The sequence below is a fragment of the Bufo bufo genome, chromosome 2, assembly GCF_905171765.1.
Source record: "Bufo bufo chromosome 2, aBufBuf1.1, whole genome shotgun sequence".
In the NCBI taxonomy this organism is placed as follows: Eukaryota; Metazoa; Chordata; class Amphibia; order Anura; family Bufonidae; genus Bufo; species Bufo bufo.
Genome location: NC_053390.1, coordinates 528720145 through 528738585, shown reverse-complemented (window position 1 = coordinate 528738585; position 18441 = coordinate 528720145). Strand labels below are relative to the sequence as shown.

Genomic DNA, 18441 nt, shown 5'->3' with positions numbered 1-18441 from the left:
TCCTGAAATTTCAGTACTTGCATAATGTAAGATGGGTGTCGAGCAAAGTCAGTGCTCTCTCTGCACTCGTCAAAGACTGGAAATGTGTGACAGTCCACCTTGAAAGTGTTGCTGCAGAAAAAGACAGTGCTTCTGCAGTTGCACATGGTTTGTTAACGAAACTGACCGATTATAAATTTGTTCACATGCTCCATTTTCTGCTTGATTACTTAGAAATTATTAAGAACCTCTCTCTTATTTCAAAGAGAAGAGCTTTTCTTAAGCACAGTTGAGTTGCATGTGAAAAACAATTTCATTCTTAAACGCACTCAAAGATGTGCCAAAACAGCATGAGGAGAGATTTATTAGTGGAACATCACTTAAAGGACTGTATCAAAACATTCAGTTGCATGGACTCAGCCATACTGCAAATTCTTCCATCCAACATGAGAAAGACAAATTGATTCAGCATGGTGTTTCATATCTGGAAGAGCGATTTCTAACTCGGAGGAATATTGAACGTTCCACAGCAGTGTTTGATACATTTGCCTGGCCATCAGGAACAGCATTACAGGACTATGGGGTTGATGACATTACAGCATTGGTTCGTCATTTCCAGAAACAACTCTCACTGCCTGAAATGCATGACGAAAGTATGCATGCTATTCACAATGAGTGGTATGAATTTAAAGTCCTTGGCAGCAAGAAAGTTTGGGTGATTTGTTAATGATCAACATGAATGGATCATCTGTAAAGGAGTTTGATCCTGCAAAGGCTGTTGACCATTGGTACTTTACTTCAAAGAATACAAGGCATGTTCATGGCCACAAAAAGCCAAGTGAAAAAAAAATGATCTATTTGGTATGACAGGTACTGGTAAGTCACTTCATTATTATTATTATGACATAATATTTTCATTATCTTGCTCATGCCCATGAACATACAGCTTTAGGCTCCATTCAAACGTCCGCAAAATGTGTCCGCATCCGTTCCGCAATTTTGCGGAACGGCTGCGGACCCATTCATTCTCTATAGGGACGGAATGGATGCGGACAGCACAGTGTGCTGTCTGCAGCCGCAATTGCGGAGCGCGGCCCCGATCTTTAGGTCCGCAACTCCGCAAAAAGATAGAGCATGTCCTATTCTTGTCCGCAGCTTGCGGACAAGAATAGGCATTTCTATGGGGGTGACGGGCTAGTGTGTTGCGGACCCGCAATTCGCGGGTCCGCAACACACCACGGACGTGTAAATGCAGCCTTATGAGGTTAAAAAAACAACAACTGGCTCCTAACCTTTTTAGCTGGCTCCTAGATTCAAAGGAAATTTGTCGAGCCCTGTATTAAGGTCTGTTTTTATCCCTTTTATTTTCAAACTGTTATCTTGCACTCTATGTATATGTCTGTATATTTTATTTGGTCTTTTCTATGATAACCCCATTGTTTGTACGCACTGTCCTTTTTTATATTAAAACTTCTCTTTAATAAGAGCCTTCTTGTGTTCTAACAAAAGGCACGACCTTAGAAGAAGTGTTACCTATATTGGTGTATTGACCCTGGAAATGCTAGGGAGCATAGTGAGTCTTACGGCTCATGCACACGAGCGTATGTATTTTGCAGTCCAAAAAAAATGGATCAGCAAAAAAATACGGATGACGTCCGTGTGCATTCCGTATTTAGCAGAACGGAACAGCTAGCCCCTAATAGAACAGTCCTATCCTTGTCCATAATGCGGACAATAATAGGACATGTTCTATTTTTTTGCGGAACGGAAATGGAATGCAAACTGAGTACCTTCCGTTTTTTTTGCGGACCCATTGAAATGAATGGTTCCACATACGCAAAGAAAACGGAACGGACACGGAAAGAAAATACGTTTGTGTGCATGAACCTTATAGTGTTGTCTAATGCAAGGTGTCTCTTCAGCCTGATATGACGAGTGGTAAAACCATTGACAGAGGAAGGCCTAGTGTGACCCTTCAAGCTCCCATCCTGAGTCTAAGTCGTGATCCTGACAATGCTGTACACGGCAAACAGCTGCCATTGTTCCAAAATCTACATTTTCTAACAGCGCACAGCATAATGTGTACAAAAATATAACCTAATAATTTATCCTCCAGCAGAGGCCAATTTGATAAATCTGCCATATTTTTAGACTGGCTAGTCTAAGTCTTAGAAAGTATTAGTAAATGTGCTCTAATGTTTTATGGGGATACATTCTAAATGTTAACTATAAAATCATGGTAAATGATAAACAGATTCTTCCACAATATCCATTTATAGCCAGGAACTATGACAAACTGAAAAAGAAAAAAAAAGAAAAGAAAATCCAAACCAGCAGAGAACTGCAGAGCCGACTCTAGTCACTTCACTGTATGAAGCAGAAAAGGACGGGCACACACGATTCTCTTACCAGATATTTCTTCTGTATAGCTCTATCATGACATCCAGTGACATCTTCGCAGCTACTGTGTTGCTGTCTCTAAGCATTGTATACATAAAGTTCTGCAGAGTCTACAAGAGACGTAAAAAGTGTGTAATTATCTTACAAAACCTATCTCAGGGTATTCTTACCCAAATCAGATGCATAGGAGAAGGTACTCACCGTGTTCACTTTGTTGTTTTTATGTTTGGCATTTATATTTTTGATGTCTGTCACAATGTGAGTGTATAAGGTCTATTTCAGATTAAAAAAAATAATAAAAAGAGTGATAGGAATTAATGGCAGTCTGCAAAGATTGATTCACAGTAGTTTCATTATTTCTTTTTCATTTATGTGTTTGTGCTAAGATCAAAACTTATCCTCCATCCACAGGGTAGGGGGATAAGTATCTGATCAGCGGGGGTCTTATCACTGGGTTCCCCACTGATTACGATGAATAGTGTATTCAGCTATTGCCAGCAGTCCCATAGAGCAGTGGTCCCCAACCTTTTTTGCACCACGGACCAGTTTCATGTCAGACAATTTTCCCAGGGACCGGGGGGGGCTTAGTGTGTGCTGGTCGGCGCTGACTGATTCACGCGCATAACAAAACACAAGGTTCATGTTAAAATAGATAACTATTACATTTATTATTTAAATGTGACTGACTAGGGTCTCTGCTGCACTGCTGATATTTTCAAGGTGACATGGAAAAGGAACTGCAGGTCATTCTCCCACTCACTCCCTCAGATACTATCTGGATGCCGACAACCCCCCCCCCCCCCCCCCCCGCCTTCATGTTCATTTCCATTGGTGGGGCAATGAGACCTAACCAATCCCTCCCTCAATAGCCCTTTTCAGCTTTCATATTGGTGGCAGTGGCTGGCCAGCATCACAGTTGGAAGGAAGGAACACTCTCCTTCCAACCCGCTGTACAGCCGCACGCTGTGTGTGATATGTGCATGCGTCTGGTGCAGTGGCGTAACTAGAATTCTATGGGCCCCAGGGCAACCTTTGAATTTGGGCCCCCCTGTGGCAATAATAACCATGAGCACCACCGTGCCTCACATGTGGCCGACGTGGTTATTATTGCCAAAGCTTTGTCAGTCGCCCCCTTTCTCACTATTTCATTTTGCCCCCACTCCTATATATTTCATTTTTTGCCCCTCTCTGTATATATTTCATTTTCATTTTGCCCCCTTATTATTTGCTGCCCCTGCACTCATATGGCCGGCGTGGGCCCCCCTTTCTGAATTCAGACATTAGTGCCGGTTATTATAATGTGATCTGATATTAGGGCAGGGGCAGCAAATAATGAGGGGGCAAAATGAAAAGGAAATATATAGAGAATGGGGGCTAAATGAAATATAGGTAGAGAGGGGCCACTGACAAAACTTTGGCAATAATAACCCAGTTATAATTGCCAATGTTTTGTCAGAGGCCCCCTCTCTACCTATATTTCATTTTGCCCCCACTCTCTATATATTTCAGTTTTTTCCCCTCATTATTTGCTGTCCCTGCCCTGCCCTCATATGGCCGGTGCGGGCTCACAACTTTCTGAATTCAAACATTAGTGCCACTGATCATCATCTGCCCCCCGTACTTGCAGGCTGTGGCTGGCTTCAGTTCAGTGCGCAATCCCGTGGCTCTGCCTGCGGCGCACCGCCGTGTCATTCCAGCAGTGATCCCGCGACGCGAGACCCGCCGCAGGAGGTCACGGGTCTCGCGGGATTATAACAGGTTATGAAGCGCAGTGCAGGTGCACTCAAAATATAAAGGAGGGCCCGGCCGCCGCACTGAAAAAAAGCACTTGCGAGGCCGCAGGCCCTCCCCCCTGCCCGCCCCTGTCCTGGCGTCTCCCCTCCTCTGTATTGCCGCGGCCCGGCAAACAATCTTCCAGGGCCCGGTCCTGGGCCGCGGCCCGGTGGTTGGGGACCGCTGCCATAGAGAATGAATGGAGTAGCAGCACGTACGCTCAGCCAACTGTCCATTCATTTGGGGAAAATGGCACCCCCTGTGGGTAGGGGACAAACACTTTAATAAACAAACTGGCGAGAGGTGTTCATCTTCACTGTAAAAATCCTTAGGGAAGAACTGTTGGTGGGGGATAACCAATATAGGCCCCAATCACTTCAACAGAACAGAAGAGCCGCAATATGGCTGCATTTTGGCTACCATATAAAGACGAACTACAGTGCTGCTGAACTGAACATAGATTATCACTAGATTTTTATAGTGTGGTAGACCCACGGGATGTCCAGGTTCTTGGTTGTAATATGGAGGCTATATTGTGGCAGTATTGCCATACCCCCCAGGAACACTTACAACCCCCCCCCCCCCCCCCCCATCTTCTGGATGCCTTTATTAAAAACAAAAAATTTAATTTAGCCCTAAGAATTCATGTTAATATTGTAAATGTCATTACCTTCCTTAGGAGTTTATCGTGACATCTCAAAAGTTCAAAGAAGAGTTCAAGAAGGACTGAAGGGCTTATTAAATCCTTGTTTCGCAGCAAAACCAGAGCTTTGCATAAAGTCTGGAAGACAACAAGCAAATTAGTCAATACATATGAAGGAATACACAAAGAAACTACACCCAGAACAATTGGATTTTTGTACTTAACATAAAATCTCTTTTTGGTTTAATTCATTGGGGGTAACTGCATCATAGATTATAGGCCCTGCCATTAGGAGGCTGACAGAGCACGTGATCTGTGTCCCTCAGTGAAATCAATGAGAAAGTGATTTTATGGTTACTACAAAAATCCAAAATGTTTGGTTAAAGGGATTTTCCAATTCAAAAAATATCCCACAATGCCGGGGGACCCTCCTATAGATCATACTTACCCGGCTTCCCTGGCACCCAAGTCACTCCAGATCCCTGCACGGCCACCGCTGCATCTCCCCGTCGTGTGGATCAAAACATCCGGCGACGGGGGTTGCAGTCAATAGCGGCCCGCAACGGTGACAAGCTTCCCTAGCATTCATGAAAAGTGTCATTACATTCAGCAGACCTGGCCCTACAAGGCTCTGCCTGATTTAACAGTAAATTTCCTGGTGACAGACTCCTTTAAGACTAAATGCTATGAAGTGAGGCTCTCTCCCATTTCACAGGACAGGTTGTCTTCACGCTACACTGTAATAACAATTCCTGTACATAAAACAGCAAATGTCTACTAAAAGTTTACAGGGTAAGATAAGGCCGCTTTCAGATGAGCGAGTGTCCAGCACTGCCGGGGTCGCATAGCATTATATTGATTTATGATGCTATATAACCCTTAGAGTTCTGGAATGTATTGGATAACAGTGACTGCATTATGTCAGTGTTATCCAATATATTCCAGAACTGTAAGGGTTACATAGAATCATAAATCAATAATGCTATGCGACTGCGGCAGTGCTGCGCTGCTCGTCTAAAAGCGGCCCAAGTGTTTATTTTCCTCTGCACTTGACATATCTACTGAATACGACAGCTTGCAGCTACGCAGTACTATGCCCAAAATATACATGACAAGACCGATGGCCAGTTCCTTGTATTGTAGCTATGTGTATCTAGTTGGTCCAATGACCTCCCTGTACAAACTACCGATTCGTCTATTCACTTCTAGATATCCTGTTCAGGCTACTGTCCAATAACTGCCTCTAGGTCTTACATGCCAAACCCAATGATTTGTGGTGGTTTGTGGTGTGTTTTTGCTGTGTCTGATATCTTTACCACCCTATAGTGAAAACGGGAAGTTTCGTAACAGACTTTGTAGAATAACAGATCCTGAGGGTGCGTTAAACCTGGAGTGCATATTCCTGACCCAAAATAAACCTGAAAATGTATGAAAGGGAAATCATCCAGAACGTATTATGTAGAAAACAGCTTACCATTCTGAGATCTGGATCCATGACTGTGTGTTGTGAAGACAGGATGGATTTCATCTGCTGAGGGAAATCCTGGAGATGCTCTGGATAACAGTGTGCAGTCTGGAAAGCACCACAAGACATACACGATTACATCAAGCCTAGTTTCTAGAACGCAACACGGTAACGGTTTAGCATATGGATTAGACCGCAACACCCAGACTGGCCCGTTTTTCTACTGAGATGAGTTTAAAAGGGGTTGTCCCACAGAAAATATTCTTCAGTTTTCAAACCAGCACCTGGGTCTGAATACTTTTGAATTTATATGTAATTAAAAAAAGTTAGCATAGCCAGTGAGTTATTCAATAAAATGTGTCTGTGTAGCGCCACCTGCTGTTTGCTTTTTTCTTATTTCTTTGACCTGCTCACTGAGATGGCCGCACATGCTCAGTTTCATCCTTCAACTGGCTCCTGAGCTGGGATAGGGAGAGCATGGACACGCCCCCTTAGCTTCAGCAGAAAAGACACTCCCACTGAGCTGGGATAGGGAGAGCATGGACACGCCCCCTTAGCTGCAGCAGAAAAGACACTCCCTTTGAAAGGCCAGCTTGATATCAATCTAGCAGAGCATTGAATGGGGAGATCTCTGGATCCATGTGAGGTACAGGGCTGGTTCTAGCTTTAGTAGAAAGAGGTTGTCATGTACTATATGACATTAGTCATGGGATAACCCCTTTAAATCAGTACAGAACTCCTGAGTTTGGTTAGTCCAGACACTAAATTAGGGTACTTTCACACTAGCGTTTTTCATTTCCGGCGCCGAGTTCCGTCACAGGGGCTCTAAATCCCCATGCATTCTGAATGGAGAGTAATCCGTTCAGGATGCATCAGGATGTCTTCAGTTCAGTCATTTTGACGAATCAGGCAAAAGATAAAACCGTAGCATGCAATCACATGGTCATGACATTAATCAATTAGTAACACAGGAACTGACATCACTAACTAATGGTGAAAAAACCTCATATCCTGATTCATGTCCATCCAGACTAACTTCGTGGCACTGCAGTCTGCAAAAAAAAAACACGAGATTTTTGTATAACTTACCAGTAAAATCTCTTTCTCGCTCTTCCTTGGGGGACACAGGAAACCTTGGGTATAGCTCATCTCCATAGGAGGCGTGACACTAAGTGAAAGACTGTTAAGCCCCTCCTCCAGCAGCTATACCCTCAGCCTGGAGCGAGCGACTACCAGTTATGTGCCCAAGTAGTTAAAACAAAGGCAAGGATCAACCAAATTAACACCAACAAGTCAAAACTCCCGTCAGGGCAACCAAAACAATGGGTGGGTGCTGTGTCCCCCAAGGAAGAGCGAGAAACAGATTTTACTGGTAAGTTATACAAAAATCTCGTTTTCTCGCCCAATTCCTTGGGGGACACAGGAAACCTTGGGACGTTCAAAAGCAGTCCACAAATAGGGAGGGACCACAACCCAAAGTCAATTAAAGCATCATAGGCATTAAGGCACCGCCGCCTGCAAGACCAGGCGGCCCAAAGCAGCATCCGCCGATGCATAAGTGTTCACCTTGTAGAACTTGGTGAAAGTGTGCAAAGAAGACCAGGTGGCCGCCTTACACAATTGTTCAGCCGAAGCTCGATTTCGCTGAGCCCAGGAAGCCCCGACCGCTCTGGTAGAATGAGCGGTAACACCAAAAGGCGGTTCCCTGCCCTTAGCACTGTAAGCCTCAGCAATAGCCATCTTGATGAAGCGGGCAATAACCACTTTAGATGCCGCCAGCCCCCTGCGCGGACCCTCCGGAACCACAAATAGAGAATCCGAGCGCCGAAAGGGTCTAGTTACATCCAAGTAGATCCTCAGAGCCCTAACAACATCCAGACGGTGAAGATCCCGTTCCCGAGGATGAGACGGGGACGGGCACAGAGAAGGAAGGATAATATCTTCATTCAGGTGAAAAGCGGACACCACCTTCGGAAGGAAATCCGGAACCGGGCGGAGAACCACCTTGTCCTGGTGAAAAACCAAGAGGGGTTCTACGCAAGAAAGTGCCGCCAATTCAGACACACGCCGAAGAGACGTGATGGCTACGAGGAAAAAAACTTTGCAAGACAACAAGCGAAGGGAAACCCTGCGCAAAGGCTCGAAAGGAGAAGATTGGAGAGCCGTCAGCACAACATTAAGATCCCAAGATGGAACGGGAGCGCGATACGGGGGAGCATAGTGAGCAACCCCCTGCAGAAAAGTCTTAACTGGACCGAGCGGAGCCAGAGGTCGCTGAAAAAGGATCGAAAGCGCTGAGATCTGACCCTTTAGGGTACTGAGACCCAAACCCAAGTCCAGACCAGACTGCAAGAAGGATAAAATCGTGGGGAGAGAAAACCGAAGGGGATGAACATCTAAGGTCTCGCAGAAGTTCAAATAGGCCCGCCAGGTTCGGTAATAAATCCTGGACGATGCCGGTTTTCGCGCACGAATCATGGTACGGACCACGTCAGCAGAAAACCCCCGCCGCGTTAGGACCGCGGTCTCAATAGCCACGCCGCTAAACGTAGCGACCCTAAATGCTGGTGGAAGATCGGCCCTTGAGAGAGGAGGTCTTCTCTTAGAGGCAGAGGCAAGGGGGCGTCTGCCAGGAGCAACATAAGGTCGGCGTACCAAGGACGACGAGGCCAATCCGGGGCTATTAGGATCGCAGGCGTGCCCTCCGCCGCGATCTTCCGAAGGACTCGTGGAAGAAGAGGCAGGGGCGGAAAAACGTAGAGGAGAGAGAACTCCGTCCAGGGAAGGACGAGCGCGTCCGCGCCGTAAGCGTCCGGATCCTTGGTTCTGGCCATGAAGGTGGGGAGCTTGTGGTTGAATCTGGAGGCCATGAGATCCACGTCCGGACGACCCCAACGGAGGCAAAGAGACTCGAAGACGTCGGGGTGCAGAGACCACTCGCCCGGGTCGATCGTCGTCCGGCTGAGGAAATCCGCCGCCCAATTGTCCACCCCCGGGATGTAAATGGCCGAAATGGCTGGAACATGAACTTCCGCCCAGCGAAGGATTAGAGACACCTCCCTCATTGCTGCCGCGCTGCGAGTGCCCCCTTGATGATTTATGTATGCCACAGCCGTGGCATTGTCCGATTGGACACGAACAGGGTGACCCTGAAGCAGCGAAGTCCAATGCCGGAGTGAGAGGAGAATCGCCCTCAGCTCCAGAACGTTGATCGGCAGTTTGGACTCCGATGGAGACCAAGTGCCTTGTACGGACCGAGGAGGAAACACCCCCCCCCAACCCCGCAGACTGGCATCGGTGGTAATCACCAACCAAGTTATCGGTAGGAAGGAACTTCCCTTGGAGAGGGGTCCGTAACCACCAGAGTAGAGAGGAGCGAACCTGGGGGGGAAGGGGAAAGTGCTGATCCAGACTTTCCTGGGACTTGTCCCATGCGGACAGAATGGCAGTCTGAAAGGTGCGGGAGTGATACTGCGCGTAGGGGATTGCTTCGAAACAGGATACCATCTGTCCCAAGACCCGCATGCTGAACCGGAAGGAAGGACGGCGGTGGTTCAGAAGGCTCTGAACCGACCGATGAAGGAGCTGGCGCTTCTCTGACGGAAGCCGAACCTCCGCTGCATCTGTATCCAGCAGCATCCCTAGAAAGATCAGTTGCCTGGATGGAACAAGAGCGGATTTGGGAAGATTGATAATCCAACCGAACCGGCGTAAGGTTTGTAGCGAGAGGTCCACACTGGCAGATGTCAGTGACAGAGAGGGTGCCTTGATAAGGAGATCGTCCAAATATGGAAGAAGAAAAACTCCCCTGGAACGAAGTAAGGCGAGGACAGGGGCTAGGACCTTTGTGAAAACGCGAGGGGCTGTCGCCAGCCCGAAGGGGAGGGCAACGAACTGGTAGTGGTCGGACCCCACTGCAAAGCGCAGAAAGCACTGATGACACCGAGCGATTGGAATATGAAGGTAGGCGTCCTGGATGTCGATAGAGGCCAGGAACTCCCCTTTTTCCAGAGAGGCCACCACCGACCTGAGAGACTCCATCCGGAACCGCTGAAGACGAAGGAAACGGTTTAACCGTTTTAAATCCAGAATGGGACGAACCGAGCCTTCCTTTTTGGGGACCACAAAAAGGTTCGAATAGAACCCTTTGAATCTTTCCTCCATAGGAACCGGAGCGATGACCCCCTTGTCCAGAAGGGTACGAGTGGCAGTAAAGAAATCGGCCGCCCTTTGGGGATCTCGAGGAACCCGGGAGCGAAAGAACCGAACTGGGGGGAGGGACGCAAACTCGAGTTTGTACCCGGAAGACACCACCTCGAGAGCCCAGGCGTCGGAGACGTGCGTCTGCCAGAAGTCCCTGAACAGGAGGAGACGTCCCCCCACCCGGGTGGGTGGGGGCGCACCTTCAGGTAGGGTTCTGCTTGGTCGCGGGAGGACGAGCAGGCTGTGACTTGCGCCAGGAGGGCTGGGTCCGAAAAAAAAAAGCTTCTTACGTCTGTCTTGGACAGGGTTAGAGGATGGACCTGAAGTGGTGCGAGGTGTGGGAGCTCTGCGGGAAGACCTGAAGCGAGAAAAGGTGGGACGGCCTCGAGTGGTGCTCCTAGTCCTGGATTGGGGAAGATGTGTACTCTTCCCTCCCGTGGCTTCAGAGATGATTTCATCCAAGCGGGCCCCGAACAATCGAGAACCAGTGAAGGGAAGGCCAGTAAGAGACCGCTTTGACGTGGCGTCCGCCGTCCAAACCTTTAACCAAAGCTCCCTTCTAGCCGAAACTTCAAGCTCCTGATCCAGCTGAGACGCCCATTCTGAAACCGCTTTTCCAGCCCAAGCGGAGGCAAAGACCGGCCTGAGGGCGGAACCGGAGGCTGCAAAGATACCCTTTGTAATGGCCTCTATCCGACGATCTTCCGTGGATTGTAAGGAAGAACCATCTGCAACGGGAATAGCCGTGCTTTTGGACAAACGGGCCACAGGGGGGTCGACTTTAGGTGGTGACGCCCAGTTTGTAATGCAATCCGCCGGGAATGGATAACAGATATCCAACTTCTTAGGCGGGGTAAAACGGGCATCAGGACGGGCCCAGGCCTTAGAAACCACCGACGAGAAGTCAGCGTGGAGGGGAAAAACCGCAGACGCCTGTTTTTGGCGAAAAAAGGAAACACTGGCCTTTTCAGAATTAGGAGGGTCATCGTGAATCTTAAAGGTATCACGGATATTGTTAATAAGATGGCCCACAGCAGAAGCCAGCTTTGAAGGCAAGGCCGAGTCCATATCCCAATCAGAATCGGCTAGTTCCCCTTCAGAGGGCATATCCTGTAATGAGGAAGGACCCGACTGAGGGCGCACCCTTGGGGATGATACCGAAGCATCCGAGGATGATAGGTGCTCCGCCCTGGACCGCTTCTGGAGTTGACGGACTCTGGAGGTGTCGCCTGGAGAGAGAGACTCAGACGGGTCAGCTAAGGTAGCGGACCCGGAGGGCCCAGCAGGGGAATTATCCAGCTGCGGTAAGGGCAATGTATCTGCAAGGCGGCCCACAACATTAGTGAGACTGACCACAGCCTGGGAAAGGGATCTAGCCCAGTCAGGGGGATCCAAGAGGCCAGGGGGTGACACAGCAGATGGCGGACCCTGTAATGGGGCTTTGCAAGCCGAGCAATGCGGGTCAGGCTGCCCTTGAGGAAGGGGTGCCTTACATGCGGTGCAGGTATGATACCAAGGACCAGCAGGCACTGAGGGGTCAGACATGTTGGCTGGAAGTAATATACAAAAACGTCCAGGCCAGAGGGCTGCAGTGCTGGAAGGGGTCAACAGTCCTACCAGGTCACAGTGGGAGCAGACGGCACAGCAGCGGCAACAGCAGCGGCAACAGCAGCGGTCCTCAGGCCCTGAGGTAATCTGTCCTGAGAGCAGGCAGGCACGAAGAGGAGGCGGGGCTAGTGAGGAGCGAGAAGAAAGACGTCCGCCCCTTGACTGAAGCCTAACATGTACAGTGGAACGGAACGAAGCTCCGCCCACCGATAAAACTTCTCGCGCGCGCGCGTGATTCAAAATATTACATGCCGCCGAAACCCCACAGAATAATGTCCCCCGTTCACTTCCATATAAGCGGAGGCGAACGCACACCAGTGGCCGGACAAGAGCGTGCGCTTGTCAGAATATCAGCCGACAGTTGAACACAGCCGCAGTACACGTGTGCCTGCTATCCAGCAGCTGATAACGAAAGGCGGCCCACGGCCGCCGCACCTGAGGTAAAACTGCGCTGTAACCCTCCCCCACGAGCATCGCTCCGCTTTTGCCACAAACACAAAGGAGCCGCAGGACTCACAGCTAAGAGAGCTGTAACTTGTAACTGACATGAAGGTCAGGCAGAGGGGACAGCAGCATCAGGCCCTAACGGGGGGGGGGGGGGGGGGAGGGAGTAGAACGGCTGCACAGCCACCTCACCATCGACGTTTTCACCCTCTGTCCATCCAGCAGGGACGCCCCTTCAGCCACTGGCACCGAAGTGGCAGGGAGCTGGAGAGGGGCTTGCAGGTGGGCGACCCTTGTGCTGGCGGGATGCAGGGGAGCTGGGCTGCCCTGGTCCTCCTTTTCTTCTGTGGGGGAGGCAGCAGTGCGGATAACCGGCACTGGCGCAGCTCAACCCCGGGAAAACAGAGAGGTCTAATGCGACTCTGTTGTCCCTGTTGAAAAAGGAAAAAAAGTTGAAAATAATAAAAGAGAAAAAATAAAATCTTTAGCAAAGACAGCTCTGCAGTGCAGAGAGTGTCTTGCCTCCTTGACACTAAGCAAAAAACTGGTAGTCGCTCGCTCCAGGCTGAGGGTATAGCTGCTGGAGGAGGGGCTTAACAGTCTTTCACTTAGTGTCACGCCTCCTATGGAGATGAGCTATACCCAAGGTTTCCTGTGTCCCCCAAGGAATTGGGCGAGAAAAAAATCTAACAAATATGGAAAACCAGATTAAAAACACATGACTTCATAATCCCTATTAAGCCCTTTTGGGTATAACGTATGGATCCAAAAGGCCTCCCTGCGCAATAACGGCCTCTTCAAATCACCTCCCCTCCTTGGTTGACACTCTGCTCTATGACTTGATATTTCAATTGTGCGATTGAATGATTGTGATTGTGAAAATGAGAAGGAATGGGCAACAGCAAATTTTGTTTCCGTATTGTGGATTTATGTTTGCATATACGGTCTTTCACCATTTGAATTCTCCCCCACATACAGCAGGCCGCACGGGCACTTGATAAGGTAAGTGACATTTTTTTGTGTCACAGGTGTAGTAGCCTCTAATCTTATAGGCCTTCCTATGGTCAGCCAAAAGGGAGGTACATTTCCTTGTCTCCACTGCATGCAACGCAGTAATATACAGAAAGGACAATATTTCTATCACCCACGCACTGGGAAGGCCTATAAGATTAGAGGCTACTACACCTGTGACACAAAAAAATGTCACTTACCTTATCAAGTGCCCGTGCGGCCTGCTGTATGTGGGGGAGAATTCAAATGGTGAAAGACCGTATATGCAAACATAAATCCACAATACGGAAACAAAATTTGCTGTTACCCATTCCTTCTCATTTTCACAATCACAATCATTCAATCGCACAATTGAAATATCAAGTCATAGAGCAGAGTGTCAACCAAGGAGGGGAGGTGATTTGAAGAGGCCGTTATTGCGCAGGGAGGCCTTTTGGATCCATACGTTGGATACGTTATACCCAAAAGGGCTTAATAGGGATTATGAAGTCATGTGTTTTTAATCTGGTTTTCCATAATTGTTCAATTTTTTTTGCAGACTGCAGTGCCACGAAGTTAGTCTGGATGGACATGAATCAGGATATGAGGTTTTTTCACCATTAGTTAGTGATGTCAGTTCCTGTGTTACTAATTGATTGATGATGTCATGACCATGTGATTGTGATCTATGCCTATAAAATGGGAGAAAGTGTCAGTTCACACTGTGCAGTTGAGGAAGGCTGGACAACCCGAAACGCGTTCTGTGAACCGTTAATAAAGCATACCATTAAGAGCAAGTACGTCTGCTGGGATTACCCTTTATGAATTATATGGGGATTGCTCCTTTCCTGTGCAGACATCGATACTAAGGTCGTGAGCTGTCCGATTTGAAATTTTGTCCGCATGACAAGCGGAGAGACGGATCCGTTCTCGCAATGCATTTGTGAGACGGATCCGCATCCGGATGCGTCTCACAAATGCTTTCAGTCAGAGGCGGATCCGGCGGGCAGTTCCGACGACGGAACTGCTTGCCGGATCACACTGCCGCAAGTGTGAAAATAGCCCAAGACTGGATAGCCGCCATGAAATACTGGCCTTAAAGGCGTTTTCCCCCCACTGCTCAAACTCCCACAATCAACAGAATGGGGGTCCCAAATGCTGTGCAGTGATTAGGAACTCCCACTCTAGTGATCAGTGGGGTTCACAATAATAACACGTCACTTATAGGAGAAGATAAAGATAAATGTTCTCATTCACACAACCATATTTTTCTGTCCACAACCGTTCCGCAATGTTGCCGACCGCATGCGGACCTATTCATGGGAGCCACAAAAGATGCGAACAGCTCACCATGTGCTGTCCACATCCGCCCTTCCATTCCGCAAAAAAACTTAGAACATGTCCTATACTTGTCCATTTTGCGGAGAACAGACATTTCTAGCATAGGGCAGGACGTTCCAATCCGCAAAATGCGGAATGCACATGGCTAGTATCAGTGTTTCGCGGACAGCAAAAACAGATATGGTCGTGTGAATGGACCCTTTCAAACAGATCCTACAAAATCGAGTCATTACTCATCTGGTGATAGCGGATACAGAACTTAAATGGTCACTGACTTTTCCTAAAACTTTGACACGTCATAGAGACATAACAAAGGTTTTGATCGGAGTGGGTCCGAGTCCTGAGACTCCCACCGATCACTAGAATGAGGAAAGAGAAGCACCCGCCCATCGCTACAGGAGATGGACTGAATAGGAAGTTGATTGGCCTTTCTTGTTTCCATCTCCTGCAGTCAGGGGAGAGAGCGTGATATATGAGTGCTTCTCTCTTAGCGATCAATACTTTTGCTATTTCTCCTTGATATATAAAAAACTTTCTGAAATCTGAGTAACCCTTTAACAGCAAGCAGGTCCCAAAATAGTTCAGAACAATTCTTACCTGTGCCATAAACATGACCAACGTAGCCAAATCCTTGTTAGGTCGGTCTGGTCGCAGCTTGAACACCTCAATGACGGACTGAAAGTGCTTGTACTGCTGTAAAAACTTAAGGAAACAAGAATGTCTTAGTATTAACCATGGTATAAACCCCACCATCATAGTTTAAAGAGGTATTCAAGTTATAACAAGTCCTGAATGGAGAACTGGTCGAGCGTGCACATCAGTCTATGAGACGGCATGAGATAGCTGAACGCTGTACTCGGCTGTCCCATAAGAGATTAATAAGACCGGGGGGGGTGCATGTGTGGTCCCTGTGGTCAGTCCCCCAGTCCTGCTGCCTCTCCATACTATCCATACACGGTATATGAACTGTGTTTGGTACTGCAGCTCAATCCCATTCACTTTAGAGGTGCACACAAAGGAGACAGAGTCACAGGTCTCCAACAGCAGATCAGCAAGGGTTCCAGAAGTAGGACCCCCCTGATCAGACACATTCTGCTTTTTTATATTCAGGTCCGGATGATAGGGGTTGTCGTCCCATCACACAGAGCACAGCATGTAGGTGTAGCAAGGCTTTCCATCAACTGGGTCAAAGATTCCCTTACCAAATAAACCCTTAGGCTCAGTTCACACCTGAGCGTTTTACAGCGCGTTCCTACGCGCTGTAAAACGCTCAACAAGGAGAAACCAATGCTTCCCTATGGGAATGGTTCTCACCTGGGCGTTTTACAGCGCGTACGATCGCGCTGTAAAACGCCCGACGCTCAAACAAGTACAGGAGCGTTTTTTTGGGCGCTTGTCGCGCGTTCCCGTACATAGACTTTCGGGAACGCGCGACACTGTGTGTACGCTTGTCTCTGTATGCGCGCTTGTAAACGCCCGTACAATTGCGCATACAGAGCGCTCCTTTCAGAACGCTCAGGTGTGAACTGAGCCTTAGGGTACGACTACAGCTGTCACGGAGTATCGGTGTTAGATTTCTTGCGACTGGCACAGCGATCCCATTCATTTCTATGAGATCCCCACTACTCTGCCCTCTTGGCCATGACCAGTGTTGCCATGTACCAATACCCTTAGGGTCCAGCCGCAGCATGTCACATCATGACTAGTGTTGAGCAAAGTTGTGTGTTAAGTTCGGCGTCTAAAGTTCGGGTTCTCGAAGTATCCAGTTATGGATTCCGCTACCACGGACCATAACGGAATTTAGAATCCATAACGGGAACTCGAACTTTAGACGCCGAACTTAAAACACAAGTTCGCTCAACACTAGTCATGACATCATTGACTGCCGTTATAGAAAAAGTCACGTGACTTTTCTGCGACTGTATGGGCTCTTTCACACCAGCGGATGCTGTGAGGGTAATCCGCTGCGTGAAAGAGAGCCAAGCCCCGCTCCGGACAGCAGAGACATGACTGATAATGCTCCGTGCCTCTCTGTGACCTTTTTACTACAAAATCAGTGAGATAAAGTTGTCACAGTGATTTTGTAGTAAAAAGGTCACAGAGAGGCACGGAGCATTATCAGTCATGTCTCTGCTGTCTGGAGCGGGGCTTGGCTCTCTTTCACGCAGATTACCCGCTGGTGTGAGAGCCCTATAGCTGTACGCTGCCGGACCCTAAACCATCCCCCGCCAGGCTGTCATTTACATGGGCACACATCCCCCGCCAGGCTCTCACCTCCTCCGTGTATGAGGACGGGTCCCTCTTTATCAGGTTCTGCAGCTGCGGCAGGTTAGTCGGCAGCTTGTTGTTATTTCTGCCGGACATGATGGCGGCTCCGTGGAAGGCTTCTCAGAACCAGCAGCAGGCGCTTCCTATAACACCTGATGTAACGTGCTCGCTATACTATCACGTCAGCAATAGGTTCAATGCCCAGCACACGTGTGTACATACTTAGAGGACGCCATGTTGAATTTCCTAGCCGTCAGGGCTGCGCGTTACGTCAGGACGGCAGCTCAAACGGGACAAAACATTGAGATAGCAACCACGGAACATGGCGCCATCTAGTGTCCTCACAGGAGATTGCCGCCCGGGTACACGGTGTGGCGGTTTCAGGTCACACTGGCTGGGGTGAGTTTTGTCACTAGGTAGGAATCATGGCTCATGATAATGTTTCTTATATTGAAAGATGTTATAAAACAGGTGAAAGCTTGTCAATGAACAGATTACATGATCAGAACTTCCAACCTCTGAAAAACATTAAGAGGGACAATATGTGTGGAGCTCACATTGTGCCACAGCAATTTTTTCATACTGGCTACTTTCACACTAGCGTTTTTGCTGGATCGGGCAGGGCTCAGCAAAAACGCTTCCGTTACTGATAATACAATCATCTGCATCCGTTATGAACTGATCCGGTTGTATTAAGGCCCATTTCACACGAGCGAGTATTCCGCGCGGGTGCAATGCGTGATGCAAACGCATTGCACCCACACTAAATCCGGACCCATTCATTTCAATGGGTCTGTGTACATGAGCGTTGGTTTTCACGCATCACTTGTGCGTTGCATGTAAATCGCAGCATGTTCTATATTCTGCGTTTTTCACACAACGCAGGCCCCATAGAACTGAATGGAGTTGCGTGAAAATCTCATGCATCCGCAAGCAAGTGCGGATGCGATGCGATTTTCACGGATGGTTGCTAAGAGATGGTGTTTGTAAACATTCAGTTATTTATCACATGTGTGAAAGTATATAGAAAAAGTACAGCGGCTCACCTCCTCTCTATACGGAAATGGTGCTCACCCCCAGGTCCCACCCTCAGGACCAAGTGGGAATTAGAATGTATACAACAGGTATGGGGGGGCACACTACAAAAGGGAACACCAAGCAATATATTAGTAGTACACTTTATTGTGTCAATCTATTCCACTGTATTGTGGTAAAATATTAAGAACATACCCCTAAAATACAAATAAAATATAGACCATATACAAATCTATAAAATGCACACAAGGGAATGACACGATATAAATACAATTCAAATAGCAGGGAATGA

At 48.1% G+C, this 18441-nt stretch overlaps 1 protein-coding gene across 1 annotated transcript in view; it reads right to left on the bottom strand.

Moving 5' to 3' along the window:
- Positions 1–17371, bottom strand: part of SDAD1 (SDA1 domain containing 1) — a 66870-nt gene extending 49499 nt beyond the window's left edge. Inside the window, exons 1-6 of the mRNA XM_040417952.1 lie at positions 17121–17371; positions 15444–15548; positions 6270–6368; positions 4823–4933; positions 2581–2652; positions 2389–2489 (exon numbers count right to left, since the gene is read on the bottom strand). Coding sequence (XP_040273886.1) covers positions 2389–2489; positions 2581–2652; positions 4823–4933; positions 6270–6368; positions 15444–15548; positions 17121–17210 — 578 coding nt within the window. The 5' untranslated portion in view covers positions 17211–17371. The remainder of the gene's footprint in view (positions 1–2388; positions 2490–2580; positions 2653–4822; positions 4934–6269; positions 6369–15443; positions 15549–17120) is intronic.
- Between the last annotated feature and the right edge of the window lie 1070 nt (positions 17372–18441).